A 16852-nucleotide genomic window follows, 5' to 3' on the forward strand; every position below is an offset into this window, starting at 1 on the left:
TCTTAGTGCTAAGATCATTGACCCCTGGTTGCTATTGTACAAAGTGATCTTAGTGCTAAGATCATTGACCCCTGGTTGCTATTGTACAAAGTGATCTTAGTGCTAAGATCATTGACCCCTGGTTGCTATTGTACAAAGCGATCTTAGTGCTAAGATCATTGACCCCTGGTTGCTATTGTACAAAGTGATCTTAGTGCTAAGATCATTAACCCCTGGTTGCTATTGTACAAAGCAATCTTAGTGCTAAGATCATTGACCCCTGGTTGCTATTGTACAAAGCGATCTTAGTGCTAAGATCATTGACCCCTGGTTGCTATTTTACAAAGCGATCTTAGTGATAAGATCATTGACCCCTGGTTGCTATTTTACAAAGCGATCTTAGTGCTAAGATCATTAACCCCCGGTTGCTATTGTACAAAGTGATCTTAGTGCTAAGATCATTGACCCCCAGGTTGCAATTGTACAAAGTGATCTTAGTGATAAGATCATTGACCCCTGGTTGCTATTTTACAAAGCGATCTTAGTGCTAAGATCATTGACCCCTGGTTGCTATTGTACAAAGCGATCTTAGTGCTAAGATCATTGACCCCTGGTTGCTATTTTACAAAGCGATCTTAGTGATAAGATCATTGACCCCTGGTTGCTATTTTACAAAGCAATCTTAGTGATAAGATCATTGACCCCTGGTTGCTATTGTACAAAGCGATCTTAGTGATAAGATCATTGACCCTGGTTGCTATTGTACAAAGTGATCTTAGTGCTAAGATCATTGACCCCTGGTTGCTATTTTACAAAGCAATCTTAGTGCTAAGATCATTGACCCCTGGTTGCTATTGTACAAAGCGATCTTAGTGCTAAGATCATTGACCCCTGGTTGCTATTTTACAAAGCAATCTTAGTGATAAGATCATTGACCCTGGTTGCTATTGTGATCTTAGTGCTAAGATCATTGACCCCTGGTTGCTATTGTACAAAGTGATCTTAGTGCTAAGATCATTGACCCCTGGTTGCTATTGTACAAAGTGATCTTAGTGCTAAGATCATTGACCCCTGGTTGCTATTTTACAAAGCAATCTTAGTGATAAGATCATTGACCCCTGTTTGCTATTGTACAAAGTGATCTTAGTGCTAAGATCATTAACCCCTGGTTGCTATTGTACAAAAGCGATCTTAGTGCTAAGATCATTAACCCCTGGTTGCTATTGTACAAAGCGATCTTAGTGCTAAGATCATTGACCCATTGGTTGCTATTGTACAAAGTGATCTTAGTGCTAAGATCATTAACCCCTGGTTGCTATTGTACAAAGTGATCTTAGTGCTAAGATCATTGACCCCTGGTTGCTATTGTACAAAGTGATCTTAGTGCTAAGATCATTAACCCCTGGTTGCTATTGTACAAAACGATCTTAGTGCTAAGATCATTAACCCCTGGTTGCTATTGTACAAAGCGATCTTAGTGCTAAGGTGATTGATCCCCGGTTGCTATTGTACAAAGTGATCTTAGTGCTAAGGTGATTGATCCCCGGTTGCTATTGTACAAAGTGATCTTAGTGCTAAGATCATTGACCCCTGGTTGCTATTGTACAAAGCAATCTTAGTGCTAAGATCATTAACCCCTGGTTGCTATTGTACAAAGCGATCTTAGTGCTAAGGTGATTGATCCCCGGTTGCTATTGTACAAAGTGATCTTAGTGCTAAGGTCATTGACCCCTGGTTGCTATTGTACAAAGCGATCTTAGTGCTAAGATCATTGACCCCTGGTTGCTATTGTACAAAGTGATCTTAGTGATAAGATCATTGACCCCCTGGTTGCTATTGTACAAAGCAATCTTAGTGATAAGATCATTGACCCCTGGTTGCTATTGTACAAAGTGATCTTAGTGCTAAGATCATTGACCCCTGTTTACAATTGTACAAAGTGATCTGAGGGCTAAGATTATTGACCCCCTGGTTGCAATTGTACAAAGTGATCTTAGTGATAAGATCATTGACCCCTGGTTGCTATTGTACAAAGTGATCTTAGTGCTAAGATCATTGACCCCCTGGTTGCTATTGTACAAAGTGATCTTAGTGATAAGATCATTGACCCCTGGTTGCTATTGTACAAAGTGATCTTAGTGATAAGATCATTGACCCCTGGTTGCTATTGTACAAAGTGATCTTAGTGATAAGATCATTGACCCCCTGGTTGCTATTGTACAAAGCAATCTTAGTGATAAGATCATTGACCCCTGGTTTGCTATTGTACAAAGTGATCTTAGGGCTAAGATCATTGACCCCCTGGTTGCAATTGTACAAAGTGATCTTAGTGATAAGATCATTGACCCCTGGTTGCTATTGTACAAAGTGATCTTAGTGCTAAGATCATTGACCCCCTGGCTGCTATTGTACAAAGTGATCTTAGTGATAAGATCATTGACCCCTGGTTGCTATTTTACAAAGCAATCTTAGTGATAAGATCATTGACCCCCTGGCTGCTATTGTACAAAGTGATCTTAGTGCTAAGATCATCGACCCCTGGTTGCTATTGTACAAAGTGATCTTAGTGCTAAGATCATTGACCCCCTGGCTGCTATTGTACAAAGTGATCTTAGTGCTAAGATCATTGACCCCTGGTTGCTATTGTACAAAGCAATCTTAGTGCTAAGATCACTGACCCCCTGGCTGCTATTGTACAAAGTGATCTTAGTGCTAAGATCATTGACCCCCTGGTTGCTATTTTACAAAGCAATCTTAGTGATAAGATCATTGACCCCTGGTTGCTATTGTACAAAGCGATCTTAGTGCTAAGATCATTGACCCCTGGTTGCTATTGTACAAAGTGATCTTAGTGATAAGATCATTGACCCCTGGTTGCTATTGTACAAAGTGATCTTAGTGATAAGATCATTGACCCCCTGGTTGCAATTGTACAAAGTGATCTTAGTGATAAGATCATTGACCCCTTGGTTGCTATTGTACAAAGTGATCTTAGTGCTAAGATCATTGACCCCTGTTTGCTATTGTACAAAGTGATCTTAGTGATAAGATCATTGACCCCCAGGTTGCTATTGTACAAAGTGATCTTAGTGGTAAAGTGATTGTAACTCACATGAATTAACATAGACTTACAACTGTCATAGCACTAAGGTGACCGTAATTCCCATACTTCAACATAGACTTACGATTGTCATAGAGCTAAGGTGACTGTAACTTCCATACTGTAACATAGACTTATGACTGTCGTAGCTAAGGTGTTTTTGTACAAAGGCACCCTGGGCTCCAAGGGGAGACATGTTCATATTATAATGTTAATAGTATGGGGGCATACGAGCACTCTAGTGTTGAGATCAATCTGTGGAACTCACTCCTAGCTGTCAGGGGAGACTTCAGTATTATCGCTGTTCACTTACAGTCAAGAAAACCAGCTCACAGTCCCCTGTACAGTTCATCTCGAACCTGAAGGAGATGTGTCCGATAATGTCTGCTTTGCCGTTGACAACGTTGGCGTGGCCTCTGAAGCCGGGGATGTGCATGGTGAGGATGAGGAAGACATCCTTGTCATGGCTGAAGTGGGTACGGATGTGGTCACTGGACACTAACCACCCTGCTTGTGGGGAACAGGTTTCAGCTGAAGAAGAATACAACACATTTAGCACTGACACTCAGATTCTGTCTAAAGTGACTGAACATTGTTTTACACCACCATTTCCAGCTATGCAGAATCAAAATTTCCCAGACCGCCTCCGTGGTGTAGTGGTTAGAGCGTCCGCCCGGAGAGCGGAAGGTCGCAGGTTCGATCCCCGGCCGCGTCATACCAAAAGATGTAAAAATATGGTACTTGTTGGTCCCTGCCTGGCGCTCGGCATTAATGGGTACAACAAGGACTGGTCGGCTCGGAGTCAGTATAATGTGTCTGAGTTGGGTATTCATGCTTCACTGCGGCATGGTATCTCAGTGGGCTAGCACTATAAAACCAGCTTCAGTCTGGGCTAGTACAAGCAGCCGCACATACACATACACACGCATGCACGTTATCATATGAGCGAAATATTCTCAAGCATGACGTTAAACCCAATTTCACCTCACCTCAAAATTCCCCATGCTGACCTACCAACATGAGCAAAGATCCAGGACACTGAGACACAAGGGAGTACAATCAGAAAGGTCCCACACCGTAATCCCCTAACACTGAGTTTATTGTTCTGACACAAAGGATATACTTGGATCTGGACTTCCCATAAGGGGTCATTCATTGAAACACTTATCACTGTAACACACTTTGAACCTGTCCTAAAATTCCAAACAGTCATAACATGAATCAATGTTCAATATCAAACATAAAAGTCAAGTGACCCTGTTATAACCATATTATAAAAGTTCAAAGTGTGGGTAGGTAACATTCAATTTTCTATTTTCTAGGACAAATCAACAAGAGACTCCATCATTTTTTTCCAATTTCGATGATTGGACTAGTCTTGGTCATTACATTGATCACAAAAGCAAAATGAAATCCAGGTCTGAATGGTTTCCTGAATACGTTTCAACAGCAATATTCAAACATATGATCGAGAAGGGTAGAATTATCTCCCCTGCCTACCTGTCATGGAGAGACAGTCGCTGGTGACATTGGGTGGCATGACGGACCACCATCTGTAGTCGAGGCTGTACTCGGGGGACGTGGATGCAGGGCACGCCTCGCAGGGCTTGGAGCCGTCAGAGAACTGGTTGACTGGACAGAAGTCACAGGCTGAGTTGTTGTACAGTTGCATGCCTGGATTACAGGGAGGGCAGTCTTCCAGCTTGCCTTGAGGGGGAAGGGTCACAGCACCTGAAGCCGTGGGGTTGCAGATCTGGGGGGTGATCCACTCATACTCCTTGTGAGTCTGGAAACAAAGGATAGGGGTGCATCAGGTAGATTGTCATCAAGGGTACACACCTGGTATTGCTAAAAGCTGTATGGGGAATCTGCAAAGTGTAGATTTGGTCGGACAGATAAAGATGATGAGTGTATGAATGTTTATTAATGTGAGTGAGTGAGTGAATGAGTGAGTGAGTGACACCCTTTTGAAATTTCTAATTAGTTTTACATGATCTATCAAATAGTTGGACAAAATTCTAAGTTAACTGTAAACTGATTGAAACATTTTGGCATAAAGTAACATGTAGTAAAGTTCTGAAATAACAATATGGCTGTGCTACATGCAATGATTAGCATTACAGCTCTTTGAAAACATAGCACTCCAATGAGAGAGCTGCCTCACCTGTTTGTTCTCATTACATGGAGTTTGGTATTCATAGTAATCTCTATCAGAACATGGAGGTCGAGTCTCGCACTTGCTGGCACCCCTAGCTGCAAGACAAAGCAATGTCATATGTTACAGCATATATTACTAGGGTTGACTAATGAGGGAGAAACAACTACTGCGACAGCGATAGTCTGTTGCAACCAACTATACTATTGCAATAGTTTTGAATTGTCTCATTTCAAGTTATCTCCCAAATGAATGAATACTGTAAACGTGATTATATTTCTCACAAGAGTTTATTTTCAAGAAAACATTTTAGCTGAAAAAATTTATACACCGCTAATAAACCTGTCATTCATTCAGTCTAGCCGCTTCCCCTGAGTTGTTACCATAACACATCAAGTTTGAAGACAGAAATCTACGGAATCTTAAAATGACGACTGATAGTAGCATAAAGAATCATACTTAACTGTCGCTGTAATGGATTTCCCAAAACATAATTAAATAATGAGCCAAATCCCATCGCTTAATTAGCTTAAAACAGCAATGTGTGTTGTGGCCGCCATGGAAATTGGTCACATGACAGATGGTTTGATACAAAACAGATTACCATGAAACGACTCGAAAGAAATAATACAGCAGTATTTTATTTATTCATTAAGATTTTATTTACCAGTACATCATGAAGCTTAATAGTCACTTAACACTCAATCATCTCATTCACAACAACCCGGCTTGTTTGAAATCACAAAGAGCTTCATATACAGTAGAAGTTAATCTGGCCAGATCGTCAGAATTCGAACATAAGACTGATGTGTTTTTCATCTCTTCCGCGGAGTAAACGGATTACTGTGTACTCAGTATATCGCACAGATAGGGATTTCCTGTGAGTAAGCAATAAACGCCACCTGACAGGTTAAGCCACTCTGTTTGTTTTCACTGCTATTAGTGGCGGCCAAAGAGACAGCTGGCAGTTCCGCAATTACTGATTGCGCGAATAATTGACCGCTACGATGTAGTCTAAACTGTCAATTCCGCCAAAATTGCACCACGTACTAAAAATAAGTACGCAATCTATCGATAGTTCAATGCATCGTTGCAGCCCTATGTGTTATGGTATCGTATATCTGTAATTTTGTTGCATAAAGCCTACTCCTGCTAAAGGAATATTTCCTACTACTGTCCTCATAATTAGAGAGTCAATTTCCAGGTTTGAAAAATTTGTTCAAGTTGCTTTGTTTACAGTCAACCAATGATTTACAGAAGCACATGGACAACAGGCAATATCCTGTGTAGATGCCCTGGTAAAGTGGAATGTCAGCTGTTGTTTCATGCATAACAGTTACACGATTGTACTGTATGTTGTGTGCATTTTAGTTCTGCCACATCAAATTCCTGGCTACACACACATATTTTCTTTTGCATACCCATGTCAGTTGTTTTCTACTTGAGATTTTTCAAATGCCCATGATCCAACCACCATCTAAGTTTCTCTTAATAACCTATGATCAAACCACCAACCAGAATGTTCTGGAAGTGCCCGTGATCAAACCACCAACCAGAATGTTCTGGAAGTGCCCATGATCAAACCACCAACCAGAATGTTCTGGATGGGCCTATGATCAAACCATCCAACCAGAATGTTCTGGAAGTGCCCATGATCAAACCACCAACCAGAATGTTCTGGATGGGCCTATGATCAAACCATCCAACCAGAATGTTCTGGAAGTGCCTATGATCAAACCATCCAACCAGAATGTTCTGGAAGTGCCCATAATCAAACCACCAACCAGAATGTTCTGGAAGTGCCCATGATCAAACCACCAACCAGAATGTTCTGGATGGGCCTATGATCAAACCATCCAACCAGAATGTGTCTCTGATCAAACCAATCAGAATATTCTGGAAGCGTCTCTGATCAAACCAATCAGAATATTCTGGAAGTGCCTATGATAAAATCACCCACCAAAATGTTCAAATCAAACTACCAACCAGAATCTTCTCATAGTGCATGTGATCAAAATGTTCACAACCAGAATGTTCTCAGAGTGTTTATGATCAAAAATCCAACTAGAATTTACTATTTCAAAGATGCTCGAGCTATTCCCTTTCAAATATAAGACTTGGTACCATGCACAAGAAGAACTTACTGGTGTACTCCGTGTCCTTGTTGCAGGGACTACACTGGGCAGCGCCACGTTGAGAGTAGGTGTTCTCCAGACAGTAGCCACAGAACTCAGTGCCCCCGCTGCTGTAGGTGCCGCTCCGACACTTGGTGCACTCGGACGTATACGCCACACCTGCAGGTAGCCAGGTATAGATCACGTTTCCATAACAAAACTTAACGAAGACCTCTACCATGAAATGTGGATACAGCTGGACTGATCAGTGAAACAAATAGAGCTGTTTCAATGTTGAGTTTCCTGGTAAACAACAACATATAGAGATGACAATTTCTGTATACAATAATTATGCAATATTGTGTGGATTTTCAAACTTGCATCTACATCATCACAAGTGGTAGTACTTATCAACAGCACAGGGTTGTCGTAAACATCACACTGTTTTTCAAAATGAAGAACAGTATGTGATGTTGCTGATAGTAGCACCATGTTGATGCTTTCAACCCCACCTCTGCCATCTCGGCCCACAGTGAGATCTACATACCAGTCACTTCTATCTTCCTGATGAGGATGGGACTTCGACCGTGGGTACGTTCTTTCATCCCCAGCGCACGCCACTGGAGCACGTTCATGCCACTCTTCAGGTTCAGCTGCAAATATAAAGCACATGTCTTGCATACCTATAACACAATCACTGAGCACTGGGACTGAAAAGCTTGGTTAAAAAAAATCATAAAGGATTAACAATATGAAAATTGTGTCACTTATCAATAATATTGTACATACACTTTTTATGATGAAATAAAGCTAGGTCTTTATTCATGGGTTTCTTCCAAATTATGTTCAGGATGCGGTTTTGTTAGTAATCCATACAAAAATATGTAACCACTCATCAGTGATGTGAAAATAGGTTAATTCTTTTTCTTCATTTTTATTCAAAGTTACTTTTCCAATATTTATTGATAATAAATGATGATGATCTATGATCTACTGTATATTGGTATCTAGCCAGGGTTTAAAATGTCTTCTGGCGTGTAACCACATTCAAGTTTGAAGATTTTCATCAGTGTTTCCGCTGACTTAATTATTTATCGGACACAGTGTCTGACGACCTAATATTTTACCGGTCATGAATGAAATTTGCCGGTCATATCCTATTACCATACAGTCAGTACTCATTTTAAAGTTATTTTTAGCCTGGGTATTTCCAAAACATAACAATTTTTGTGACCATGAAAGCACAACCAAGACTGTCATTTCGCTTACCCATGATTTTTTTATTTTAATACATGTTTATTTACCGGACACAGTGTCCGGTTGGATTTCAATTTACCGGTCCCCAACGAATTTTACCGGCGATTTTAGGTATATACCGGAGAACGGAAACACTGTACATACACTGATAGCATTGTTCTAAACCTTGTTTAATCTATACAGAGCATATCTATGTTTAAACAAGACTGTTTCCATCTGTACAGGGCAGACAGCCTACCGTCTGAGTCTTCCACTTGCCCTCCTCCGTGTTAGGGGGCCAGGTGCCCTTGGATTCATCCCCTATAGCCTGGCACTGGTCATTCTGGACCTGTAGGAAGCAAAAGAACTCCATTAAGCACATCTCTGACTGCAGTATTAGAAATCTTCAATACTTATATAGATAATACAATAACAGACACAAAATGAGATATGTCTACAGGCATTATCTGATGTCTATTTACAGAAGACGGCTAGACTTGTAAATTGTAACTATATTAAATCACTTGGGGGCTGATCAACAGGCAACGCCTGACACAGTTTCATTCTTGGGACTTCAGTTATGGCTTTTCAATCTAAGAACATCAGCTACTTCACTGTATTGTGTATATTCCTTGTGTACACAGTGAGTATGCAGGGATTGGGAAAGGCAGGGGCCATGGGCCATTTTGCACATTAGAATAAAATATGGCCCATTAAAATTTTGAAGTTTACTATTGATACAAGGGCAGTGGCCCATTCTAAATTCAGAAAATGGCTTATAATCCTGAAAATGGCCCATTGTCAAAGTTCTCTATCCCAATCCCTGAGTATGTATATTTTTATGCCGCTTTTAGCAACATTCCAGCAATATTATGGCTGGGAACATCAGAAATAGGCTTCACACATTGTACCTAAGTGGGGAATCGAACCCAGGTCTTCAGTGTGACAAGCAGATGTTTTAACCATTAGACTACCAAACCATCCCCCTTGTGTAAGTATTGATGCTGAAGGCCATCCTAATACAGGTATTTTCAACAGTATGACTCTGACAAGGAAATTTAAACTTCCACTGTTAACTTGATCTAATTGGAAACAGTAGTTAGAATTAAAACTAAGACAGTTCAACACCTTGAACAAGGCATTTACTTTTGGATAGTGGTATGGTTTGATATGGGTATCTACTGTTTCATTTGTACGGGTAATTCTTTTCTAAGCCATGTTCAAATGTTTGTGATAATGCTGGAATCGATAAATATCAGCTAGACAGATAAATCCCAGTCTGCAGATCTCCCACAACATGTGAAGAATGTGCAATGTATTTTTGTATTTCTGACTGCTAATTACTTGCAGAAGATACAAATGATACCATATAACAGAAAAAACCAACCCATATCCATGGCAGGAAGCCATTCAATTATATAGTGCTGATTAAACGTCTAGTATATGGCCATAAAAATATCCCAGGAAAATGTACAATTGATCGTCGACACAAATTCATTTGTTTCTGCGAAAACATACCACACTTCAATACCACATAATTAACTTTACACATAAAAAGTAAAGAAGCACCTTCATAAATATTTCCAGTTTTTCAGGATCAGTTTATATGAATATTTTAACATCTCGTATTTAGGTGTATTATAAAAACATATAGAATCCCCATCTGAACAATTTGTTTACATGTTTAATCTGACAATGGGGGCTTTGAAACCATTTATTACATTTCCTTATTCTATGATACACCTGCTCTCATTAGTGTTACAAACTGGTAACAGTATGCAGAATTTCAAGCATTAAAGCATAAGGACAGGCAGTCGTAGCTAGTGGTGGTCCGATTAATTGAAATAATAGAAGATTGGTTGTAGTGACTAAACGACCAAGCAATCGATCATAATTTCTCATAATCGAACACAACCAATTTTGGAACACTTGTTTTCATTAACAATATTTTTCACATGGTTGGTTTTGTCGGTTACAATTTGTAAGCACTACAAGCTCGTTTCAAGCCATGATTGAATTTATCTTAAAGGCTCCAAGAAATTTATGTTCCTAACATACTAGTCATCCTTTAAAGATGTGAAATTTTGCCAAAAAGCCCCAAAAGAACTACATGTTTTTTCCTTATTTTTATGTGCATTAACAAATTTCATAAATGACGCTAACCAATTATTTTCGATGATTGATCGGTTGTAATGAACCAATCATCAATTATGAGATTTTAACCAATTCCCAACACTAAGTCTAACATGTGAATAATATGCTGCATCAGCAAATTTTCCACTGAGCCCATGGCTTTTGAATACATGTACAGATAGACATGCAAAAGAATGACCTGGAATAAAAAAATATTTCCTTTCCCCCTGCACTTGTACAGGACTTTTAGTGCTACATTGACTGAGAATGATGATGAAGGTATGTATATGATGGATGGATTGAAAGTTTCACATTGTTTTATGTTCACAATGGAATCCAAAAAATCTAAATCCCAAACAGTGAAGATTCATGAGACTGTCACTCCCATCTGTTATGGAACACATCAACAACTTAAGAAGTAGTCATTTCCGATGTGGTTTTATATCGGATCAATATGTCCACGAACAAGACAAACATTTAATTATACATCCACATTTTGTTCCTCTGTTAGCTGGGGATTTGGTTTCTATCATGGGTTTTAGAATTGGTTACTTTTTCTGATAGAGGGCAGCAGGGTTGACATCTCCAGAATCACTCTCAATCATCTTGATCATAGTGTTATGTCGGCTTGGCATTTAAAGCTAAGAAGGAATATTTTGTGTTCATCTCTTGCTTAATTTTTTAAACATAACTGGTTTTATGCTGATTTTAGCAATATTCAAGCCATATCATGACGACAGACAAGAGGCAAACACTTCAACCACCAGACTACCCCACTGCCCTCTCCTGACTGTCAAGGGGAACAGTATGTCTGAACTGACTGTCAAGGGGAACAGTGTCTGAACTGACAGTGAAGTAGAACAGTGTCTGAACTGACTGTCAAGGGGAACAGTGTCTGAACTGACAGTGAAGTAGAACAGTGTCTGAACTGACTGTCAAGGGGAACAGTGTCTGAACTGACTGTCAAGGGGAACAGTGTCCTAATTGACTGTGAAATGGAACAGTATGTCTGAACTGACTGTCAAGGGGAACAGTATGTCTGAACTGACTGTCATGGGGAACAGTATGTCTGAACTGACTGTCAAGTGGAACAGTGTGTCTGAACTGACTGTTAAAGAACCACTAAACTTTGTTTTTTGTTACTCTTTTAACCATTACATATGAAAGATTTGTGGTTAGTCTTATGCGGAACACCAAATTTATTCTTTAAAAACTTGTGGTTAATTAATACCGAGCGATTAAAAGTGGCCAAAAAGTCGCCTGCTTCCCTCTCGCCCGCCAACGAAACCACAGACAGGTTACGTAACTCTGTCGCCAGAGCACTGCAGTGACGTCATATGAGGAACGATTTTCAGTTAGTTGTATAGAAAATGTGTAGCACGCTCATCATTTTGATGATTTCTCGACATCAACGGCGACATGCCGAATCGTTGCTTTGTCGTCAATTGCTCCTAGGGTCGGGCGATGGTGTCCCCATGCACAGATTTCCACAGGACCCGCGGAGTTCGTGCTAAGCGGGTTATGTTTGTGAGAGCGGCGGCGTTGTGGAAGCCTGAAGCGATATCTTACTTGTGTTCAGATCGGCTTCCGCGGAAGTTAAAGAATCAAAACTACTTACTAGTTGTAGTAAAATATGCATATGATTGATGACCATAAAGATTTTCTATGACACAACTTGTAACATAACGATTTCTTCCTCGGCAGTGAGGTTGTGGTCAAGTAACAATAATATTGTAAGTAGTATTATATTGACACCCACCTCGCTGCCACGCCAGAGAAATTGTTATGTTATATCGGCTATGTCATGCAAAATCCTATTGGCCATCAATAAAATACATATTTTTACTACCAGTAGAAAGTAGTTTTGATTTTGTAACCTCGGTGAAAACAAACCTAAATACCATTTATCCTCAGACTGGTGGATGTTCCCGACAGGGCGCCGCCACTTTCAAAAATAAAAAAATCTGTTAGAATTAATGAGATTATAGTTTGTTTTCATCAAGTTAGAAAATCAAGACTACTTTCTACTCGTAGTTAAATATGTATTGGAATCATAACCAAACGGATTTTGCATGACACAGCTTATAACATAACGATTTCTTCCACGGAAGCGAGGTAGGGGTCGAAGTGACAATACTGCGCGATAAATTTCTTGCTACATTCCCATGGTTAATGTCCACTCACCAGTATGTAGATACTAGTCAATGTGCGTCTTTATATTTGGTCTTATAATCCTAATTAGTTTATTATCATACTTGTATGCATTTTGAAACTAAAAAAAAGCAGACGATCTGCTGATACTTGTAGTGAATTTATAACAGAACTGTAATATCTAGACATTTTATAGTTTGCCAATGTGAATCATAATTCGCACACACACCCTAGTGCATGTTGTCTGTCTCATTACACCTCACGGCGAAAACTATGATTCTGTTGAATGCTACGACAAATGAATAAAAACAAAATGCAAATATTAAAATTAAGACAGATTAAAATTATAGGAACAATATCAGGCCATTACCTTGTTCGAGGAATGTATCCATCAATATCCACAAAACTGCTCCAAATGATGTGTCTTTTAACAGTTTAATATACGAAAAGGTGATAAATCTTTTCAGGTATTGGTGTATAGTCTCATTGGTCACCCAAGATAGCACACCTGGCAACTAATTGCATAATGTCCGTCTTTCTTTAAAAACAGTAATTTAGTTAGCCAATAATGGGCAATCAATCAATGTATTGCCGGTTAATCCTTTGAAAGAAGGACGTTGTTTTACTTGAACACCGACACGACAGAGTGTATTCAGTATAGATTAGTAAATCTACATACATAAACACTACCTTTGACAATTCCGCTGTGTAAGACAAAAGTAATTAATCAATCAGCGTGTTATCGGTTAATCCTTTGATCGATGTTTATAATGTTGAATATTTACTCCAGACACAAGAAATGCCAAATGGGAACCTTTGTCGGGTAATCCAAGTGTGTTACCACTAATTATACCTGTTATAAATTCATTAACTGACCATCAAGTGAATGATGACAAATAACATGTGTAGGTTTATACCACCTAACCACAGGATTACAACAAGGGAGTATTAATTGCTGTATTGCATGTGAAAACTTATGGGCCGACACTGTTTTGAGAATACAAACAGATTTTTACAAGACATGAATAAATATCGAGGTAAAAAAACACAGAAATGGGATCAATTTGGATCAGTCATTATACAAATAGGGCCTAACGACACCAATCTTTTTTTGACAGAATCGTCTATGAAAACAAGTTGTAACTTCGAAACTAGGCAAAGCAGGAGACAAAATTAAATGACAGTAGATTGTGAGAACATATAGCTTTCATTTTCCACAACAATTGTCCACGATTTCAGGTTTATACAAGCCTGTAAACAAGATAATTTAACCCTTAAAATGTAGATGAATTCTGCATCGGCCCTCAAAGCTATTCCTCATATGACGTCACAGAGGCTCGCCGCTCTGATTGGTTGAAATTTCGTTCGCGGGTGAGAATTGTGCACTGTTGTCAAAAAGGTCGATTTAAGTCAATTAAAGGTCGAAATGAGTAGTTTTAATGACGGGGTTTCATTTATAACGATGCCAGTTAGTGATTTATGTATTTGTACCCCCTAGGGTTTATGTGACCTTTAAGGGGAACAGTGTCCTAATTGACTGTGAAATGGAACAGTATGTCTGAACTGACTGTCAAGTGGAACAGTGTCTGAACTGACCGTGAAGTGGAACAGTGTGTCTGAACTGACTGTCAAGGGGAACAGTGTGTCTGAACTGACTGTCAAGGGGAACAGTGTGTCTGAACTGACTGTCAAGTGGAACAGTGTGTCTGAACTGACTGTCAAGGGAACAGTGTGTCTGAACTGACTGTCAAGGGGAACAGTGTGTCTGAACTGACTGTCAAGGGGAACAGTGTCTGAACTGACCGTGAAGTGGAACAGTGTGTCTGAACTGACTGTCAAGGGGAACAGTATGTCTGAACTGACTGTCAAGGAGAACAGTGTCTGAACTGACAGTGAAGTAGAACAGTGTCTGAACTGACTGTCAAGGGAAACAGTGTGTCTGAACTGACCTTGAAATAGAGTGTTTCTGAATTGACTATAAACTGGTACATGGCATGCAAAATGAATGCGAAGCAAAACGGCATGTCTGAACTTACTGTGAAGTGGAACAGTATATCAGGGTTGGGTGACTGATACTCGAAGGTGACGGTTCCGGCTTTGACGAGCTTTGTGGAGAAGATGAGACTGGTGGTACAGTCTCCAGGGACGGCAGCGATGTAGTTGGACCGCAACTGCCATGTCGACCTGCAACATAACATAAACTTTCACGCTTATTGAAGAACATTACTGACAAACTAATGAATTAGTATGTATTTCACAAGCTTCATCTGTTTGATCGATGGTTAATGACAGTGATATTGCTTGTACTACTGTTGATTATTAACTCACTTACGCATGGCTCCTATATGAAAGGGGAATAAACAAACTGTATAATACAGCTTAAAAAGTTTCCAAACCCCATTTATGATTGAAAACAACACAACCACTAAATAAGTACATGTATGTAACTCTTCATATGTGAATTGGGTATACACTGTCAGTGTGGACTAGGGTGAACTAAAAAATAACCTCAATGTCAAATGCACATGTCAAACATTTTAAACACCAACCCCATCCAAATTTAGCATTACAAGCCTGTTTAAAAATAAAAAGGAAGAAAGTGCAATATAAACACAGTGCACCCTTAAACACAACCCTGAACCTTGAATATTATATATTCTTTGTCAGCCTGATAAAACTTAACATACACCAAAACACTTGTGAGGGAAATACATTGGCAGTGAATGCATCCTGTGGTCATAGCGGGACACAAAAAATAAAGTTTGCAAGCATATATATTTAGTGGTACAATAATGGATATATACTGGCTTAAAAAAAATAATCAAGACCTACGTTACTCACCCATTGACAGTATCACTGTTCAATAAACACAAAGTTGTATTATATCAAACAAACTTCCTGTCAAATTCCCTCCCCTGATTTTAACTTTGGCCTTGACCTACAATGAGACCCACTCATGATGCTAGGTATATGGACACAACACACCAGTATGTTTTTCAATAGGAATTTGTTATAAAAGTGTTGAGAAATATCATTAGGAACTGCACCAATGTTTAATTTTAACTGGGAGACTACGCACAATATTTGATTACAAGAAAAACAGCTGAATCAGTGAATCAGGCCTCCACATGTTATCCTTTTAACACATGCACAACGGCTGATTAGAAAATGAGCACAATTCTGTCAAGAATAAACATTCATATGCATTCCTTTCAGTAGCAGTTTTATTATAATCAATGTATCTGGTATTTTAAAATGATTCTATGTCACTTCTGCTTGTTTAGTTCACTTGAGAGATTTGTAACCAACTGGTTTGCAAGGCTGATATTTTCATTATCTGTATTTTGTATCTTAATCACTGGTGATACTAACACCTAATGTAACTTACACTAAATGCAATTTAGAAATGTTAATAGTTGTACCAGTTATAGGTATAGAGTTGACCTAACATCATATACAGAAAACTGTATAATAAACTACGTTATGAAATCTTCTGTAAAAGCCGACTTAAAAGACTACCAAAAAACATGTTCAACATTTGTGTTTATACTGTTCACGAGTAAAGTCAGATGAATATTTATTGAAATCATCACAGGATCCTTTCAAATAAATTCACATATTCTTTCTAACCAACCACATCAAATATATCAATAAACCATAGGTAGAAATCAATCCCCCAGTTTAATCAGACTCCATGCATCTGAGTGAGTGTGGAGACAATGGTCAGCTATGCAGTATTGTATGTATGTAAATGAGGGAGGGTTGACAATGGGAGAACAAGCACCTGCTGTACTGCACACATTAGTCACAGCAAGTTAACATCTATCTATCTCTGTCTGCAGGTCACATCCTCACAGCTGTCACAGACAGCCTGATGGTACACCTAGTCTTATCAGCACAGCATGAGTCAACTTTATTGTCCTGGTTGTGGAATCCCTGGGAACAGGACTCAATACTTAATGAGACCAGTCTCCACAGTCTTGT

At 39.2% G+C, this 16852-nt stretch overlaps 1 protein-coding gene across 1 annotated transcript in view; it reads right to left on the bottom strand.

Moving 5' to 3' along the window:
* The window catches only part of LOC124277497 (endosome/lysosome-associated apoptosis and autophagy regulator family member 2-like), a 60818-nt gene that overhangs the window by 17761 nt on the left and 26205 nt on the right, over positions 1 to 16852 (bottom strand). Inside the window, 8 exon segments of the mRNA XM_046713201.1 lie at positions 3393 to 3610; positions 4580 to 4865; positions 5244 to 5332; positions 7379 to 7528; positions 7896 to 8001; positions 8844 to 8933; positions 14905 to 15052; positions 15710 to 15724. Of these exon segments, the coding sequence (XP_046569157.1) occupies positions 3393 to 3610; positions 4580 to 4865; positions 5244 to 5332; positions 7379 to 7528; positions 7896 to 8001; positions 8844 to 8933; positions 14905 to 15052; positions 15710 to 15724 (1102 nt within the window).

The sequence above is a fragment of the Haliotis rubra genome, unplaced genomic scaffold (assembly GCF_003918875.1).
Source record: "Haliotis rubra isolate DU_JTF1 unplaced genomic scaffold, ASM391887v1 Scf222, whole genome shotgun sequence".
NCBI lineage: Eukaryota > Metazoa > Mollusca > Gastropoda > Lepetellida > Haliotidae > Haliotis > Haliotis rubra.